The sequence below is a fragment of the Seriola aureovittata genome, chromosome 12, assembly GCF_021018895.1.
Source record: "Seriola aureovittata isolate HTS-2021-v1 ecotype China chromosome 12, ASM2101889v1, whole genome shotgun sequence".
In the NCBI taxonomy this organism is placed as follows: Eukaryota; Metazoa; Chordata; class Actinopteri; order Carangiformes; family Carangidae; genus Seriola; species Seriola aureovittata.
In genome coordinates this window covers 22,062,562-22,082,542 of record NC_079375.1, presented here as the reverse complement: position 1 = coordinate 22,082,542, position 19,981 = coordinate 22,062,562, and the positions used below count along the sequence as shown (strand labels likewise).

The window sequence follows — 19,981 nt, the reverse complement described above, 5'->3', positions numbered from 1 at the left end:
CCTGGCAAGGGTCGACCACGTCCAAAATCCCAGAAGTTCGGGGAAACGGGCAGGAAAACAGACTCCAGTATGATCTTTAGATTTGTTTCCATGACATGGCATGTTTGAGATCACAAGAGGTTATTTTCTTAAATGCACAAGAAACTGTCACTGCAGATGTGTATTTTATTACTTTTCAGAGAGACAAGAAAATATGATCTTTATCTCAGCTTCACTTTTCATATACTTGCACACCTGTCAAATGTTGGTTAGTCCAGATAAGGTTTATCTAAGGTATAAAGAGCAAGGTGTCATCAAAGAACTGGGACCAATCAAGAGTTACTTTTCTTCTATTCGAAATATCGTGAGCGATTTCTCTTGCTGATGAAGTCTGTGTCTTTGCCCGCTGTCTGTGCCTTCAGAACAAGCAAGAACAGGCCCCGCTGTTTCCTCGCATACCACTGATACCAGCCATAGTTTTACAGGTTTTCCCCAAAACATCCTCATGTCTCAGGGCACAGTTTCAGTGTCATACATGATACAAATTCCCATCGTTACCAAAGGACATGTCCCAAAAATACAAATCAATATAACCACTGCCTAGTGTGAATCTGTCACAAATACAAAGGCCTACATTCTTTTAAATTAAATTTAGTTATGATACTACAGTGTGTTGAGTTTTAGCACACTCCATCTGTTTCTCATGAAACTTATTGGCAGAGTGGACTGGCAACATAAAACATTTTGACATGGATATTACTTGACCAGAGATTTCAAAGCATCTTACAAATAAATCATAAACATGTACTGTACATGTACTGTACTGAAGTACAATTTTAAAGTACTTTATACCTCTATTCCACTACATATAAGAGTGGATTTTGTTTATTTTACTCCACATACTCAATAGCTATTGTTAAATGGCTAATTTTCAAGATTTTACATACAAAACATTTCAGTTTCTAAAATAATATCTTGTTATAGATTAAACAACATTATGAATAAGTTAAATTGGTGCCACCTCAACCAACTACAGCATTTAAGGGCTGTTTGCATGTTAATGCATTGATAATAATGGTACAAAACTTGAATATTACAACACTAAGGGACCATTCTGCATAATCATTACATTTGTTACTTACAGAATTTTGAGTCATTTTATTGTGCAGTATTGCTACCTTTATTTGAAAAAATGGTCTGAATGCTGCTCGTGGTATTTTCTTGACAGACTTCTCCAATTTCCCTTTTCAACTTTGCAAGAAAAACCCCAAACACACACTCTTAGTAGAGGCAGTAGCGCCCCCTACTGGGTGTACTGAACACAATTTTACAGGTAATGTAAGAATAACATATCTCTGTTGTAAATACTAACATATTTCATTTAATGCTAAGGTCCTTCAACTACAACTTGTAACAGTATGTTGTCTGTTTCCGAGGTTTTGGGATTTTATAGATGTTTAGCAGACTTTGCCACACTCAAGATGGCGGAAACTTCGTACTTCTTCCTGGGTTCGTACGTAAATTGCTGCGTCAGTCGCGCGTAAAGTTGTGTTGACAGGAGCGGTCGGAGTTGTCAGCGGAACAGCAGCAGCCAGCATCATCGGAGCCGAATGGAGTGATCACAAAGATATTATACCAGACAGCGTCTTATTCAGAAGCATTGTTTACACCTTTCAAACAGCGACGCCATGGCAGACGACCAGTCCTCTCAATCCTGGTCAATCGATAGGGATGACTACGAACTCAATGAGGTGATAGGTGAGTAGCTTAGCTTGCTAATGCTAGCCGCCGAGCCTGTCTTTACAGCGGTGTTGGCTGCCAACTGCCACTAGCCAACTAGCATCGCATGTCTAGCTAACAGCAGGCCAGTTACAACCCGTTTCTACATTGCAGGACGGTTAACAGCTCAGCAGGGTTTCCTTCAGGCTAGGCCAAATTAATTAACTGCTTCTGATAGTTGGCGAGCTAAAGTGAGATAGCTTCTTAGTAAGTCAGCACGAAGCTAAACGGCTAGCTAAGGCACGTTAGCCCACAGAGCGTGAAGATAAGTCAGTTGTTGAAGTGGGAGGTGGTTATTGCAAAAGGTATGATATGGCATATAGTGAACTACTCATACTGGTCTAGGTAACATGACTAATGACTTTGATCAAGAGAGTTGGTCTGATGAAGTATCTAACTATAGTTTTCTATTATTCAGTTAAATGTAGATGGATGCTGCAAAATTTACAGAACTGTTTAATTCTGTCAGTGACCATTGTCCCCAGCGTCAGAAACTAGTTACTGCTCAAATATAACACCTTCTCACATTACACACAAAAAATGTATGAGCTTTCCTGTTGCAAAAGCTGTCTTCAAAAGTTCAAGGCTTTACTACAATGTGATGGTTTCACCCCTAATGCTGTTTTCCTCAGGGAGCGGAGCCACTGCAGTTGTCCAGGCAGCGTACTGCAAGCCAAGAAAAGAGAAGGTGGCCATCAAACGTATCAACCTGGAAAAGTGTCAGACCAGCATGGATGAGCTCCTGGTAATAAACTGAGATACAATGTGGGCCTGCATCTGCAGTCCAGATGTTTTTAAGCATGTGTCTGTTTCCTGGCAGTGGTTTGGGTTGGTGGGGTCAGGTCAGTCAAAGACAGATAAAAAGCTTGATAAAAAAACCACCACTAAGTAGTAGAGCTGGGTAAAATCAATAAGACACTAATAAAGACGCATTAAATGGGAATAAATAGCATGTCAACACTCTCTGCCGGAACAACAGTAACTAGTGGGTTCTGCACTAAACAGTGCTAAAAATAATGTGGATAGATAATTAAAATATTGATATTAGATATTCAATATGTTAAGTCTTTAAGCTTTAGAAAGCCTCTGCCTATGATGTACTGTAAACACAAGTGCAGTGAAAAGCTGATGATGTCTGTACACAGTGGATAAGCAGAATTTGGTTGTATTGTACTTGAATCACTCATTGATCCATGTTGAAAAAACTTGGTGATTCATATAATGGTAATGTGTGATTCACCCTTGCGATGGTTGACAAAGCAAATTTTGACACACTCTGTTGGGTGGGTTGTGTTCTTCAGATTAGTAGTTAATTACATATTTGACAAGTCAAGGTACTTAATCCCATTGTTGCAAAAGTCTTGTAAATCTAACTTTGCCATAAAGTAATCCTTCTTATTGTTTCCTACACAGGCCTACCTTAAGTATTAAAGACATACTTATTACTGTTGTACAATCAGTATAGCAGTATCTCTACTGGTGGTCATTTTTCTATCATATTGACTTTTTATGCAGTTTTTGTGCAAATTATTTGTTTATTTATTTACCCGTTTAAGAGAAAGAATAATTGTCATAAATTGCTAAGGCAGAACATCAGATGGATGACTTGGCTCTGTATCAGTCCTTTCCACATATCCATATATCAACACAGCAATTTGTACTATCTGATGTGAATATTTTATTAGATTGTCCAGTCTTTCTGTCTTCCAAGACTTGCACCTGCCCATTGCTTATATAATGTATTATGATCCTGAATTCACCTATGTCTGTCGTCCAGGTTAAAAATATCTTGGCTTGGTGACCCAGTGGTGATGTAACCCAGGTTACTCCACTGCCTGGAGTCAGAGGCCCTGTGTACTTCTGATTTGTGTTTTGGCAATTTTAACAGGGACGTTTTGACTATGAGCAATGAGTAATAGCAGGGAGTGGGTTGTTTGTAAGGTTTTATTAAATGGAAGTTCAGTTTAAAAGATCAAAACCTTGTATGACCTTTTATCCGACATGTTTCTTCTCTGTGCAGAAAGAGATCCAGGCTATGAGCCAATGCCACCATCCAAACATTGTGTCTTACTACACTTCCTTTGTGGTGAAGGATGAACTGTGGCTGGTGATGAAGCTGCTCAGTGGTGGTAAGTCCCTCTAATGCTGAAATGAACTTTTCCTCTGACTTTAGTTGCACTTGGCTCACTCTTACATTCACCTTGACTTTTAACTGACTTTCTTTGTCCTACCTCCCGTCTTTTATCTCAAATAAGCTCAGGTTTGAACATGAACTGAGTATTTGGATTAACCAGGGAGCCATTTGGCCAAGTAGTAGTTTGTTTTTTTTAATTTGCCTTACATTTCTGGGTCAGAGTTTTTGTTTTATATATATTTTTTGTACCTATTTAACTCTGAGCAGTAAGGCTGTACATGCTACGTGATTAGTTCAAAGTGGGAGGGAAATTTAAAACAAGTGAGAAATGATTATGCTACAAGATTTGGTTCTCGGAAAAAAACAAATGTGCCAATGTGGAAGTATTTTGTGTCGAAAATTCAAACACCTCAGTCTAAATTCAGGTGTTGGACTACAGTATTAGAGCTGATCTAAGGTCGGTTGTAATCAATAGACATTCTTTAATAAGCCATTAAATTTGGCTGGTAAACTTATTTTTATTTTAATCATTTTTTGTGTGAAATGTTTTTCTGGATAAGCATTAAAGTAATAGTTTGACATTTTGGAAATAAGCTCATTTGCTCTGTTGCTGTGTGTTAGATGAAAGGATTGATACCACTCTGTAAGCTTAGTATGAAGCTGCAGTCAGCAGCTGGTGACCTTAGCCAGTCTGCAGTTAGTCTGTCCGAAAGGAAACAAAAACTACATCCTTGCACCAACGGTCACTAATTAACACATTACAGTTGGTTACTTTAATCCGTACAAAAACAAAGTGTAAAAATAGCATAATGTGGTTTTACAGGATGCCAGACTATAACACATACTGAACAATCCTGTACGCAGTAACTTCCTTAAGTCTCTGCTGGTTGGATATCAACCTTAACAGTGATACTTCCTCTGTCTTACAGCTGTTTATAAATGTGGTTTGTGGGAAGCCATTTCAAAATTGGTAACATGGTGTTTGACAATGATATGTGAGAATTTATAGTTCTATGAAAATTCTCCCACTTGAATGGCATAGTTCTTAGTACTATTATTTTTTTGTATTATTTCATAATGTTTGAGACATTTCTGTGCACCAACTTTTTGCCACTTGTGAAGGCAGGATCCTTTGAGGTGGCAGAAAGTGGCACTTTGTCGTTTCACCAACAGTGAACTTCTCCATTTCTAGACAAACAACAGAAGCAACATAAAAGCAGTACTTAAGCAGGAGGTTATTTGTCAGTTCACATGCATTCTTCCAGAAGAAGAAACTCAGGAGGTCAGGTGCTGCTGTTGGTGCACTCCACAGAGTTATGGCAGGCTGGGTTTTGTGGTTTTAAAATCAGGATATGACTCTGCCGGTTTTGTTTATAGTACAAACCACTTCCAGATAAATGGGAGTCAATGTGCCTTTAACTACTTGCCAAACAGGAGATTCCCTCCATGTACTGTCAGCATGTATTGTGACAAGTCTCCGCCTGTCTCTCAGGCTCCGTGTTGGACATCATCAAACATATCATCTCTCGTGGCGAGCACAAGACTGGCGTGTTGGATGAGGCCAGTATCGCCACCATCCTTAGAGAAGTCTTGGAGGGGCTGGAGTACCTTCACAAAAACGGACAGATTCATCGGTGAGTTGTGATGACGTGTGACCAGGCCGCGGGGTAATGCCTCGCTGTCACTGAACACTGTGCTGAGGCACTTTGACTCATGGTCGCCTCCATGTTGCACCACATACTCTCACTCAGTCTCAGGTCACTTAGACACAGGGTGTTTCATCTCTGCGTACGAGTGTGCAGTTTGAACTAGACCTCGCTCCTTCAATATTTAATACACTGACAATGTATAATTGAGGAGTTTTGTTTTACGTAAAAGTTCCTCTCAGGAACCCGGAGAACCACAGCTGAGAAGAAAGGCCTGTCTGTGTCCTCTGTGTCTTGTTGTGTGTAATTGTTTCAAACGAACAGACTATCCACTCACACTCATGTCTCATTATTGTCTCATTATTATGACTTTAAAATGTATTTACTTTGAAAGATGGATTATCATATTTTAAGAGCAAATGAAATGTGTCTGGTGTTTGTCACAGTTTGTGGGCAGTATTTCAGTATTGCAGAGAGAGCAGCTGCTGATTGAGCTCAGATGCTGCGGCTAACTCACTTACAACTAATCAGGAAAGGGCGGGGCGGGGAAGGTTGGGAGCAGGTTAGTCCACTCTGGTTTTATGTGCATAGTTTGCACTGAATGTATGCAAACAGAAATTAGGTGGAGAAAGATGAAGCGGATCAAAGGTTCAGTTTTAACTGGTTTGTGTGCAATATAAAAGAGTGTTTGTTCATTTGAAGAGTCAGTATGCACAGCTTAGCCGCTCCTCTGTTGATGCAGTCACTGACTTGTGATATTTTAATTGCACATGATGATTTAATCCTTCTTCTCTTCATGCACAGGGATCTGAAGGCTGGAAATATTCTTCTTGGGGACGATGGTTCTGTGCAAATTGCTGGTACAGTGTTTTCTCTACGTCTACCGCAGCTGTACAACTTGAGATGATTTATAGTTACGCTCTGTAGACTGCTCCTGTGCTGATCTATTTTTATATTATCATACATTATCCAAATGATCAGCGGGGGCCCATTGCACAACAAAAAATGGTTTGTCTGTTTATTTTGAAACTAATTTAATCTGATTTTTTTCTCAATCACACACACACCAGACTTCGGTGTGAGTGCCTTTCTAGCAGCAGGAGGAGACATGACTAGGAACAAGGTTCGGAAGACGTTTGTGGGGACGCCGTGCTGGATGGCCCCGGAGGTCATGGAGCAGGTGGGAAGCTTGTTTTGCAGATGGCTTTTTTCTCTGCCTCTGCTTTCTCTCTCTAATGCCTCATAACTACATTTATATAAAAGGAAATATAAAACACCTGGAGAGCTCTGTTCACAGGGTTCTGTGTTTAATCCACAGGTCCGCGGGTATGACTTCAAAGCAGACATCTGGAGTTTTGGGATAACAGCCATTGAACTTGCCACGGGGGCAGCACCATATCACAAATACCCACCGATGAAGGTAACTGCCCTCACTGTATCTATTTTCTTTATTTCACTACAGAAAAACACTTAAAACAGGTTGAACAAAACAAATTGAGACCGTTTTTAGAGCCTATTGCAGTTACTGGAGCATACTGTAGAAATGTTGATATCTTTTATTCATTCTAAACAAAGGTTTGTAGTTTACTGGTTTGTCGTGCCGGTCTCCTGGCTTTGATAAAGATACCTTCTGTTTCTATTCTACAGTTTCTTTTGTATCTGTTGACTGACTAAAGCTGATCTTTGCATGGCTGTAGGTGCTGATGTTGACTTTGCAGAATGACCCTCCCTGTCTGGAGACAGGCATCACAGATAAGGAAATGGTGAAGAAGTACGGCAAGTCCTTCAGGAAGATGCTCTCTCTGTGTTTACAGAAAGATCCGGAAAAAAGGTCAGTTAGTCCCTAAACCCTTTTTTTAGCCTAATGCCAGATTAAAGTTGTGCTTGTTTTGCTTTTGCTTTCCGTTAGATTCCACAGTTGTGTAATAACTATAATCAGGAGCTCTATGTCTCTTTCCTATTTAGGCCAACTGCTGCTGAGTTGCTGAAGCACAAATTCTTCACAAAAGCCAAGGTGAGCCCTGCATCACTATTGGAAAAATAAACTGACTGAATATTTCAGCATGTTTGAATGATCCATTGAAGATCCTGTAAGAAATGTTTTTCTTTCCGTCACAGAACAACGAGTACTTACAGGAGAGGCTTCTACAGAAAGGTCCAACAATAACAGAGCGATCAAAAAAGGTCTGCCTTGAACAAAGCACTCAATATACAACATTGTGTTACTGTACGGTGGTGTGTTGTCTTTGTCCATGGTGTGTGTCCCAGTTCCTGCCTAATGCATGCTGGGATACACCTGTGCAACTCTGCAAAAGATTTAAAAGGAAGACTTAATGAACAAGTAATTATTAAGTGTTGCATATCTCTCAATTAGTGTTTTGTTTGTTTTCTTACAAAATGCGTTGTGTAGGTGCGTCGTGTGCCCGGCTCCAGTGGCCGTCTCCACAAGACGGAGGACGGCGGTTGGGAGTGGAGCGATGACGAGCTGGACGAGGAGAGTGAGGAGGGCAAAGCTGCTGTGGCAGCTCTGCGGGTGAGACTGCATATCTGTGTCTTCCAAGAGTCAATCCACTTTACTTTAGAGGGCCACCGTACTGTATATTCTCAACGCGCACAGTGTCCGTTCGACCAGCAGATGGTGCTGTTGGACAACTGGTTTGTGGCCAAGCTGGAGTTTGTTTTTGTTGAGGCCACCTGTCTCATTGTTAGTGTAGTTCCAAGTTTAGGTTACTACTCAACTAAGAAACATTTACTTCTCAAACTTGTTCTTGTTCTGACCGAGAAACAACAAAATTTGAATAATTCTGATGTGTTGTTGAGGTCAAGTAAATGTTTTTTTAAATAGGGAAAATTCTGCAATATTTAAATAAAAACAGAGCAAATGTGAGTATTAAACATAAGAGGAACAATTATTGAATAAGCATCATGGCGTGCAAACTTAAATTAGCTCAATCCTAAGGAAGGAAGCTGTCAAAGGGCCTAAACCGCCTGCTCAGGTTCCCTATTCAAATACTTTTCCTGTGTGTGTTCACACTCAATTCATGTCTGGCTGTGGGATTTTACTGTCTGTTATCTTAACTGTGATTTCAGTTAAGCCTTGTGTTTAATGTCACCTACCTTGTGTCAAATTCCTTCAATCCTTCAATACTCCATCAGTCCATACATTCTGGGGATAAAAGGAGAATTGCATGTTTTTAATCCTGACAATCTGTCATGTCCATTCTGCAGTCACCCAGGGTGAAGGACGGGTCCCAGAATATGGAGGTGAGTCTATTTGTGATGGACATGACCTGAAAATCTTGATTTACTGTAATGCGTTGTCAGAGCGATCTGCATGACTGTCTTATGTGTGTCCACTTCTTTTTGTTATATTCATTCATGTAAAACTGAAAACACCTGCTGATTCATTTGCAAATTCGTTGCCTCTCAGCTTTTCCCACCAGCAGACGGTTCCACAGGACATCTGCAAGCACCTGGAGCAGCACACGAGGGCCCCGCGAGCGTGGGCCAGACGGGAGAGGAGGCTCCACCACAGGCTCCTGCTCACGCAGCGAGCCCCTCCCATGCACCCACTGCTCAGGTGAAAACAAACATGGAGAATGCTTAGTTAGCACAGGCAATTGCAAATGTGTTCTCGACAACCAGAATTGATGAACAGGTTACAGCTTACTGTTGCTGATGCTGTTGCAGGATCCGGCTGCAGCCAATGCTAGTGTTCCCATCAGCCTCGTCCTGAGACTGAGGAATCCCAAGAAGGAACTCAATGACATCCGATTTGAGTTCATGCAAGGCAGAGGTAAAAAATACCACCTAGCTTTTTCTTCATACGCATTTGTGCTGTTACACTCCAGTCTCATGTCTTTATTTTTGGATTTTCCTCTCGTCGTCTCCCCTCAGACTCAGCTGACGGAGTTTCTCAGGAGTTGGTTTCAGCCGGGCTGGTGGACGGGAGGGACTTAGTCATTGGTAAGTTGGAGAAAAAGCACTGCAGGGTGGGATAAATACAGTAGCATTGAGATAACTCAGTGTTGTCGTCTTGCTTTTTCTAATTTTAGGTCACTATATTTATTTTTTCACACCTAAAAACTAAAAAGCTGTTAAATCTATGTGATTTGTAGTGAATGTGATAACGCTTGCAAAATCACTGGTATGTATTCTCTAAATACCTCCTGTTTGTGAGTGTGTAATATGCACGAGGCTCCAGAACCAGTTATTTCCTGTTTTCAACACTGGGCATGAGGGAAAAGTCTTGTAATCTCTTAGATTCTCTCCTCACATTAGTCAGTCATCTGATGTCGTCCTCTCACTTCCTTGTATCTTCTGTCTAGTTGCTGCCAATTTGCAAAAGATTGTTGATGATCCTCACAGTAACAAAAACTTGACCTTTAAACTGGTGAGTACACAGACACAATGGATTCTGTCCACTGATGTGTAAAATATGTTTTACAGGTTTTTTTCGATCAGAGATGTATTTATTTGTTCTTGCTCCCTGTCTTCCAGGCATCTGGTGTGGAGGAGTCTGAAATCCCCGATGACGTTAAACTCGTTGGATTTGCTCAGCTCAGCATCAGTTAAGTCAAGCAGAGCCGGAAACAAAGGACAGAAACTAATGGTATTGCACAGCTGCATTGTAGTCAATTCCAAGAAACCACTACTGCCAAAGAGAGGAGGGAGAAGATGATGATGATGGTGATGATGGTGATGATGAGACATGAAGCTGGCAGGAGTGTGACACTACTGCAGGATGCATGAGGACCACATTGAGAGGAGGCTCAGTTCATCACAGGAATCACACTTGAAACGTTTACAGTGCGCTTATACAGTAAATGGGAGAACAGATGCAATCAACTATATGAACTCCTAATTTCTTTTTCTTTGTTTTTCTTCCTCTTCATACATAAGCACAATCCAAACCATCTCCTGCCAGTACTGGAAGTGATTGCCTTTTTTTTCTCCTTTTTAAAAAAAAAAAAAAAAAAATCATCTGTGCCACAAAACTCACAAGAGAGTCGTGCCACCTTTACATGGCACTTTATGCTACACTAAAATTGAAATGTATAAATTCAGCCTTAGTTCATCAAAATATAGATTTTACCAGTGTGATTGGTGAAAAATTAAGATTGTGTGATTATTTGGCGTATTCTTTGTACGCCTATCTATAAAAATCTACGAAAAATAAAATCCCCCTCAACACTGATACAAATATCTTATAAATTCACTGCAGCGTAGTTTAGTGTTTAATGACCAGATAACTATAAGGCAGCCTAACGCAGTGCGATGAATTCTCACCTCCACAGTATCAGTGTGCAGTGGTTTTGTTAAAGCATAACCAGTGTTTAAGCCCTGACCGCACTGCTGAAATTATTCAACGAAACATGAATCAGCTGTAACGGCTCTGTCTCCTCGCTGTAGTTACAATATCTGGCCAGATGGCGTTTCCCTGAGGTATTAATGACACACAGATTGAGACGTTCCTAATATTTTCTTTTCACCATATGTGACCACTAGTTGCAAATAATATTTTTCTCTGGGCTTGAATAAAACTGCTTTTTGTGCTTGTACCTCAAAAGGAGTTCATAAAGAGTCAACCAGCAAAACGAGCAGCTTTAAGATCCTGCGGTGAGGATTTACTTTCATTTTTACACGCATGTCGATAAAATTCAAACTTAACAAACCAACAGACGGACACAGGTAATTGCTTTTTTATAGTCCCCGTTAAGATGTAATTGACCCCATTTACAGTTATTGATAAAAACAGCTGGGAAGAATCCTGAATGCTGGCGATGAGGGTTGATCCCCGAGACAGCTTGTGTTAGAGGCTGACTGCTGATGAACTTCTGTGGAGGTGTGCACGCTCAAAAACTGCAAATGTTCCACCAACGTGAAATAAAACTTTAAAGGGCAGTTCTCCCAAATTGCAAAAATCGATGTTGTAACTTGCCTCAGTGGCGTTTAGTCATGCAGCTAGCTTTGGTTGTAAGGTCTGAGGTATTAGTCTCTGAGATTTCTGCCTGTATCTCAATACGATAGAGGTAGATGAAAGTTTGTTTTTAGCCATGCTAGCGTCATGGCTCTGGTCACCATTGTGGTCCTCAAGTGACTCCAAATCTAACGGATGATTTATAATGAAATTTTCTACATATATTCAGTGTCTCTGAAGGACGAATCCTCTTGACTTTGGTGATTCTGTCTTCTTGTCTTCCTCCACAATCAGGTCAAAATTTGAGTTTGTTCATTTCATTGATTAATGACCAATTCTGCAAAACTAATGACATTCCCATCAGCCTCAGCTGTAATCTGTTTAGTGCTAATTATCTAATGCTAAAACACACACAAAAAAAAATATGGTGAATATACCTGCTAAAGTCAACACCCTAAAGTTGTCACAGTGAGGGTATTAGCATGCACTGAAATTTGGAAAAAAGTAGTTCCTTATATATACACACACACACACATATATATATATATATATATATATATATATATATATATACATATTAAAAAAAAAAATGAGTGTGTTATGTTGATTGTTCAAAATAAAGTAGACACTGTTTGGAGAGGAGTGTTACTGCTAGCAGCATGGCTCTACGGATGATAATCCCCGGATTTAGCGCCACCATGAGGTTGAGATTTTTTATTTTTTGTGAAATATTTCATGCCATGAATGTGGTGCAGGACTCCCTGTCACTTCTAACCTAGTGACAAGATCTTTGTGAAACTCAGCCTCAGGTGAACTTTGTGCTTAGTGCGAATGAGCAAGTATTAATATGCTGAAAGACTAAACTAAGATGATGAACACTGTTACACCTACTAAACATTAGCATGTTAGTGTTGCCGCTGTGAGCAGCTCAGCTGCCATAGGCGTTTAGTTACAGCAGTTTGAGAGCAGCTAGCGTGGCTGTAGTCTTATTTAAATGTAAGTTTCCTTGAACACAACGAGCAAAACTCCCTGTATCTTATATAATGAAGGGCTGCAGGAATCTCAGCAAATAAAATCAGAACTGACTGCATGGCTGGATACCACTAGTGGTAACTTTTTCATATATTGGGTGAAGTAACCCTTTAAACTTTTCCAGAAGCCAAAAATTTGTTTAGATTATTATTATTTTTTTTGTCATTAGTCAAGTTGTTTTCACACACAGTACTGTAGTCACTTTTCTTTATAAACACTCAACAACGAATCACTGTCGTCACTCCCAGTGTAGCTGTTTGGTTGTTTTGTACCACGTACGAAGAGCTGCGATACGGCTCCTAGTTCAGGTACTGATGTAAATGGTGTATGTAAAGAAGTTGTAAATGTACGTTTGATGGCAACTCCATGCACTGTCACACCAACAGGTTTGTATGTAACGATGTAGATTCATTGACTGTCTAAATGTACATGTCGGATAAAAGGAACATTTTACTTGTAAATATTGATTAAGGCAAACAGACTGAGACTCATCATGTTCAGCACATAGTTTAATTTGTTTTGTAGTGTTTTCCACTGTTGGCCTTTTGTTAGAGCATCACTAATCATGCACAAATTATTTGTTCAATTGGCACCTTATTGATATGTTAACATGCCTATTATTTTTTTAAGTACATGGAGCTTGTAATCGCACACACACTGTGTTTCGACGTCATGATATTCGGTTTTTGTCATTGAAACCTGTCCATGGAGGTTAAACTCTCCTCTCCCCCAGTGTGTGTACCTGTGTGATTTTGGTGGAAAAAATGATTATCGGAGGCTTTGAGCTGTCATCTAGATTTCCTAAATTTATTTCCCTTCCATTATTTACTCGTCAGAAAACCATAATTCTGCCTCTTTGTGGTAGCACTGAATGATTAGTGTTAATTTAATCAGATGATTGGCAAGTACATTTTTCTTTTTTAAACTTTTTTTTTTTTTTTTTTTACAAATCATTACATATATTTTTAAATATGTTTAATCATAAAATGTCTACACCTACAAATGCATAATTTGAAGTGGAATATTTGTGATAACATAAAAGAGATTCCTTGACAAATTATATACATTGTTGGATAATGTCAACACATGCAAAATGATTTTTAGTAGCTGAATAAAGTCACATGATGGAATTCAATGAGGCCAGACAATGTTTGTTTAAGATGTCACAGTTTACATTGAATGTGTTCACCCATTTAGTTACTGGCTAAAGTGAGGTGGTTAAACATTTATTTTGACTATGACCCCTGCTTCAATAAGACTAAGGTTTACCAGTTAGTTTGAAACATCGTCTGCCGTGTGAAAATGACGGATTTTGGAGAGATCCTGGGGACCATCGGAGAGTTTGGTTTATTCCAGAAGGTCGTTGTTCTCGCGTTAGCCTTCCCACATTTCTTACTGCCAGTTTTCCTTTGTAGTTTTCTTTTTATCCAGTCAGATCCAGAGCGACACTGCAACACGGACTGGATCCTCAGAGCTGATCCTAACCTGACCACAGACGAGCAGCTGAACCTGACTCTGCCCCGGGAGGAGGACGGGACCTTCAGCAGGTGTCGGATGTTTGTCCCTGTGGACCGGGACATCGGCTCCATCAGGGAGTACGGACTCAATGAGACCTCAGGGTGCCAGAGTGGGTGGGTGTACTACAACACTCTGTATGAGGCCACCATAGTCACTGATGTAAGTTAAACATGATGTATGATTTGTGATTGATTTCTTTGGTATCATCTGTGCCGACTGCCCTATTGGGTTTTTTTTTTTCAGTTTGATCTCGTCTGTGACAATTCTTACATGGCTGCAGTCGCACAGACGGTCATCATGACTGGTTTACTTGCTGGTTCATTCATCTTTGGACCAACAGCTGATACGTAAGTGATTAGAAAACGATATATTAGGTTGTTTGCAAAATGTTGGGAAACATAAACCTTCAATGGTCACTCACTCGCTCAACCTCAGGTACGGCCGCAGGAGAACCACCCAGATACCAGCTGTCCTCCTGATGGTGTTCGCCTCAGTTGCTGGTGTGTCTCCAAATTTCTATGTTTACATAGTGTTACAGTTCATAGTTGGAGCTGCACTTGGAGGATACAGAATGAACTCTACTGTATTAGGTATGACTTCTTCGTAATATACTATATATATCTTTTTATTTTTTGCTGATTTGTATCGCAAACGGAATTGTCCTCTCCTGTAAAAACTTTTCTCGTCCTAGCACTGCAGTGATTTTGGTGTTTAAATTCTGTGTGTAGCCACCGAATGGATCGGGGTCAAGAAAAGGTCCTTTGCCTCCTGTGTGAGCCAGATGTTTGGAGGTCTTGGACAGTGTGCCATGGCTGGTCTGGTCTATGCTGTTCGTGACTGGAGAACAGCACAGTATGTGATATCAGGAGGACAGGCCTTTGTTATCCTGTACATATGGTAAGTGTTGTATATACTTTTTACACAGTGCTTTGGTCAGTTATTGACAAACTCCCTGGTCATACCTAATGTTCCCAATCCTGTTTACCCACGTCTATCTTGTGTTACCTCACATAATGAGATCATGCAAAACCAGTTTGCTTACAGTGTGCTCAGGAAAGTTGTAATGTGCCTGATTAATGGCTCAGTTGGTGATTTAGACTCTTGAGAAACTAATAATAGTTTGTTAGTTTGACATTTTTAATTTGTAATCTTTTAAGGTGGATTCCAGAATCTGCAAGATGGTTGCTGGGAAACGGAAGAAACGAAGAAGCTATGAAGTTGATACGAAGAGTTGCAGCAATCAATAAAAAGAAACTCCCAGAGAATCTGCCCAACATGGCAAGTCAGATTTCCGGAATCTGGATTACATTTAATCAAATGAGACTCAAATGGAGCCATTTGTAAGTTTTGCTGTTGCCACATAGCCGATGTTAGCATTACCAGCTCTGAGTGTAGAGGAAACATTGTGGGTTCATCATCAAACCTCATTCCTTTACGCGCCAACAATCGTCTCTAGCAGTGGAAAGCATCATCAATGTTAACTCTTGTCTCTATCACGTCTTTTCTTCTACTGAAGTTAGCACGCTAACCAGCTAGCCCCAGCTTTTTAGTAGGTTCAATGTTTACCATGTTCTTCATCTTAGTTTAGCATGCTAACATTTGCTAATTAGCATAAACACAAAGTACAGCCGAGGCTAATGGGGATGTCATCAGTTTTGCAGATGTTAGACATGGATGTATTAAGAGAGCTGGGTACAGTGACAGCACTTGCTCCACTTGCTCTTGCACTATGATCCATGCTAGCAATTTTCATTATAGCAAGTGGCAGCCATCTTTGAGTTTGGCATCCAGTTCTATAGATCCATGGTATTAGCTCATAAACAACAGTATTTGTTTGCTGATTAATGTAGATGAAAAGTCATAGATTGAAATTATTTCACTTAATCCTGAGGGGGATCATGAATACCTATTTCAAGTCAATCACAACAATCCGTCCAATAGTCAAGATATATCAGTTAAAAACACAAACTCATGGTGGTGCAATAGGGAAAGTAAGGGGATAACTAAAGTCAGTAATATCAATCCTCTGGGGACTGTGAAAACCGTCTCTAGCAGCTATAGTTTTTTAGTAATGTTGACGTGTTTTAATAATAATACATTTACCTTTCAGGTAACTAAGGAACGAGAAGTCCAGAAAGGAGGAATCAAAACAATTTTTACCTCAACAGTCCTGATGAAACATTTAGTCATTATATCTTTTGCCTGGTATGTGAAGCAGATTTTTTTAATGCATTTTTAAATTTTATTTACTTTAATTTATTTAATTGTTGTGTTCTGTGGTATTAAGGTTTTCATTAAATCTAGGCTACTTCTGCCTCGTCCTGAATGTGGGTAAGTTTGGTCTGAGCATCTTCCTGGTTCAGTTCCTGTTTGGGATCTCTGAGATTCCAGCTCATCTCCTCTGCATGTGGGCTCTGGAGCTGGTGGGGAGAAAAAAATCCCTCATATCAACTCTCCTGGCAGGAGGATTGTTTTGCCTCTTGACTCTGGTTCTCCCTCAAGGTGAAGTACCTGTCCTTCACATTCAGTAGATGAGGATACATTCATTTGACTGTCAGTGGTTTAACATATTCTACATTTCAGACAACGCCGTTGTTATCACGGCGCTTGTAACCACAGGAAAGTTCTTTTTGAACTGGGCTGGTTCAGTATGTATGGTCTATATCCAGGAGCTGTTTCCCACTTCTCTCAGGTACGCATGATCAAAGTATACAAAATATATAATTATAGATATTCAACATATACACTTTATATATTTGAAAATGAACTCCTTGTTCCACTCCTTCAGGCAAACGGCCGTTGGCTTAGGGTCCATAGCGTTCAGAGTAGCAGGGTTGCTGTCTCCGTTGGTCAACATGTTGGCCATATACCACCAGTCCATACCCATCATAGTCTTCAGCAGCCTTGCGGTGGTCAGTGGAGCTCTTGTCCTCCTCCTTCCAGAGACCAGCAGAAAAGAGCTTCCTGATTCAATCGATGAGGCCAAGGGCAGCAGGTAAGCAATCTGGATGGAAAAAGACTAAAATTACTGTGGTGATTTACTGAAGAATTGTGGCAACATTTGCTTTTATTTGGGGTCAGTTACAGGCCAACCATCAGGGACATCCATCCCCATTTTGAACAAATCTTTTTAATGAATTGATTCTAGTGCTACGGGACACAACTGCTTTGCACATCACTAGAAGTCACACACATTAACTGAGACACGAAAGCTCTATTGTCTGTTACATATAATGGAAATTTGATTAACCTTCCTTCAATATAACTTTATTTAACCCTGTAAAGGCGATTGTATGCAGCACCCCGTCACCTGTTAACGAATATACACACGATAAATAGGAGAAAAAATAACAACACTGTCTTTGTTTAGTCTTACAAATCTAAAACAATGAAAAGCATCAAACTTCAATTTACATTTGTGGAAATGGAAAGAAATATATTGTTAAAAATATTAATTTAAGTTCATCATTATTTGTTTTAGATTAACCTTGTAATGGTAAAGGAGGTATGTTAGCCATTGAGCCTGTCTGGAAATAAACAATAGCCATGAGTTCAGGAGTCCAACCACTATTCTTTATGCTTATTGTAGGTTTTATGGTAATCAGCAACGGTCAGTTGCCAATTCCAAGTCAATTATGTAATCTAAATATTCCTTTTCATTATAGGAAAATGAACACCAAGAGGAGTGACTCCAACAAGGCCGACAACAAGGGCAGGAAATGCACCAAACTGTAGTTGGCGAACTGAAACCTTTTGTTTTAGTTCTGATTATTTTTTTTTTAGTGGTCCAAGCAGCGAAGCCATAAGCTTTAGAAACACGGGCCCCAAACCATGAGGTGCTGTACCCAGGTGGTGTGGCTGAGGGTCCAAATTCTTTCTTCATGTCAATATCTCCATTCATCTGTGTCTTTGCTCCACTGTTCGTCTGCTCTAAAAATATACTGTATCCATTTTCCTTAAAACCTTGTCAGCAAGCACCGGACCAATCATTACAGAACTTGACCAAGATTATATACACAAGAATTTTCAATACGCTGATTTTACAAGCCAATCAATATTCATCAAAATGTCTAAGTGTAGTAAATGTCTCACCAATGCTTTGTCTGATTATTATGAAACATCCACGTTAGGTCTGTATGAAGACCTAACGTGTTTCATACAATATAATATAATATAATTCAATAATATAATTGAAGTTTGCTTGTTTTCCATAGACAATGACAAACGTTCACATTTGGCACAGTGACTCATAGTAACCTTTTCTAACTTTTCTCAAAGTATTGCTTTCGTAATTCAATGTGACTCAAACAAAATTCAGCAGCTTTAAATTTCCGCCGTGAATGTCCAATCAACATGAAAACTGGTTATGCAGGTTTACGGTGTCATGAAGAGGGAATGTACAAAACCTTGGACCAAACGGCCTCAATGTGGCGCGACAACAAAGATGTTTACGTTTACGCTTGTGTCTCCACTTTTATAATTCATCAACTCGTCCGTGACAGTTTGTCAGATTCTTCTGAAACTGAGTGAATAATCTGTAGTAGATCCGTGGTCCGTGGATCTGTGGTTAGCTTCCTGAAATAGACTCGGCCCCCTGAACGACTGGTGAAAGGTAATCCAAACTGCTGCGACAGTCACATTACCGCAGCCAGCTTTTGCTATTGATATATTAAAAAATCGTCAGTTACGCAAGTCAGTGCTACAAATCTGAATCACCGCTTTACAATGCCAAATCTCCAATCTCTAATTTGCATGAAATTGCACGAAGCAAATACATTTAAACTAAGTACCAATGCTGTAAAATGCCTGTGTGTCAAAACTAAATGGGCCTTAGAAAGTGTAATGTACCGTAAATGTAATGAAAACCACATTTCATTAGCTACTGAATAAAAAACAAGCATCCAAATGCTCCCAGTTTGCTTGGACCACAATCAGTCCTGCTTGTGGCCGTACAGTATTTATACATGTCTTTGTTGTGTGTAACATTAGTTGTATATTTTTTAGCAGAATGTTTTTATTTGGACTGTGTTCTGCCTTTGATAATGCCCATTGACTCAGCGTGTTTGCATCAGACTTATGGTCTGTCTTTCCTGCTGTCAGTGCTGCTCTGTTGGAAAAATAAAACACTAATAAAGAATGAATGTAGTTCTAGCTTGTTAGTGAGAAAGTGTAATCTCTTGAACTGATAATGCAGTCAGCTCAGCTCAGCAGTAAACTCTTCAATGCATTAGGGCCAAACAAAATGATTCATCCAGCACCGTGTACTGGTCCCGAGAAGGAATACATGAGACATGGTATATTAGGCAAACAGCAGTGAGGATTTACACCCTACGAAGCCAGACTCAGCACAAGTGAGTCTTATTAAAAAATGACAGTTGTTGGCTTTGCAGGAGGTAATGAGGGACCCAGACAAGTTGAACATGCATAGCAACAGTGTCAGAGCAAAATAAATGATGGTGGAGGACGAATGCACCAGCTGAAATTCACAAACTAGTCTGGAAATGTAGATGTTTTCAGCTGTGAGGAGAGTACAAGAGGACGTTCCACCATCATCTCATCAGTTCAGTTTCATCAATTATCTACGTCTAGAAACAAAAATATGACACCAAACCACATGTAGACTAAATAAATTATTCAAAATTCAAACATAAACATCTGCATTTGACAAACTCGCATGCAAAAGACATTTCTAAAAGTATGATTTGTGACCTCCAATTGCACCTAAACAACTTCTTATCAGTCTGAAAACAAGCAGGTATTGCTTTATGATTGGCTAAGTGTCAGTCTGTCTGGCCTTGACTTTCCACTTACTGTGGAAGTTACAAATTTACATGTGGGCTAACAGTGCTGTTGGGTTTCGCATTTAACAGACATCGGACCATATCGTGGTGGTAATCATCTGGTGAACCTGACATGGAGGAAATGAGGAAGTTAAATTAGTTTGTTGTTTTCACTGCCATGGTGCATAGAAAA

At 39.8% G+C, this 19,981-nt stretch overlaps 2 protein-coding genes across 2 annotated transcripts; both read left to right on the top strand.

Annotated features, from left to right (window-relative positions):
- The first annotated feature begins 1,514 nt into the window (after positions 1 to 1,514).
- On the top strand, positions 1,515 to 11,014 carry LOC130178530 (serine/threonine-protein kinase OSR1-like). The gene is made up of 17 exons (XM_056390856.1): positions 1,515 to 1,737; positions 2,391 to 2,503; positions 3,779 to 3,887; positions 5,385 to 5,526; positions 6,343 to 6,398; positions 6,609 to 6,718; positions 6,857 to 6,958; positions 7,236 to 7,369; positions 7,504 to 7,552; positions 7,657 to 7,722; positions 7,949 to 8,071; positions 8,767 to 8,802; positions 8,969 to 9,118; positions 9,229 to 9,334; positions 9,436 to 9,504; positions 9,867 to 9,931; positions 10,039 to 11,014. Exons 1-17 carry the CDS (start codon positions 1,668 to 1,670, stop codon positions 10,111 to 10,113), a joined length of 1,575 nt encoding a protein of 524 aa, XP_056246831.1. The 5' UTR covers positions 1,515 to 1,667; the 3' UTR covers positions 10,114 to 11,014.
- An 8-nt stretch (positions 11,015 to 11,022) lies between these two features.
- On the top strand, positions 11,023 to 19,159 carry LOC130178528 (solute carrier family 22 member 13-like). The gene is made up of 10 exons (XM_056390854.1): positions 11,023 to 14,167; positions 14,252 to 14,355; positions 14,444 to 14,598; positions 14,737 to 14,905; positions 15,166 to 15,286; positions 16,119 to 16,213; positions 16,296 to 16,510; positions 16,592 to 16,700; positions 16,797 to 17,003; positions 17,674 to 19,159. Exons 1-10 carry the CDS (start codon positions 13,793 to 13,795, stop codon positions 17,741 to 17,743), a joined length of 1,620 nt encoding a protein of 539 aa, XP_056246829.1. The 5' UTR covers positions 11,023 to 13,792; the 3' UTR covers positions 17,744 to 19,159.
- Positions 19,160 to 19,981: the final 822 nt, after the last annotated feature.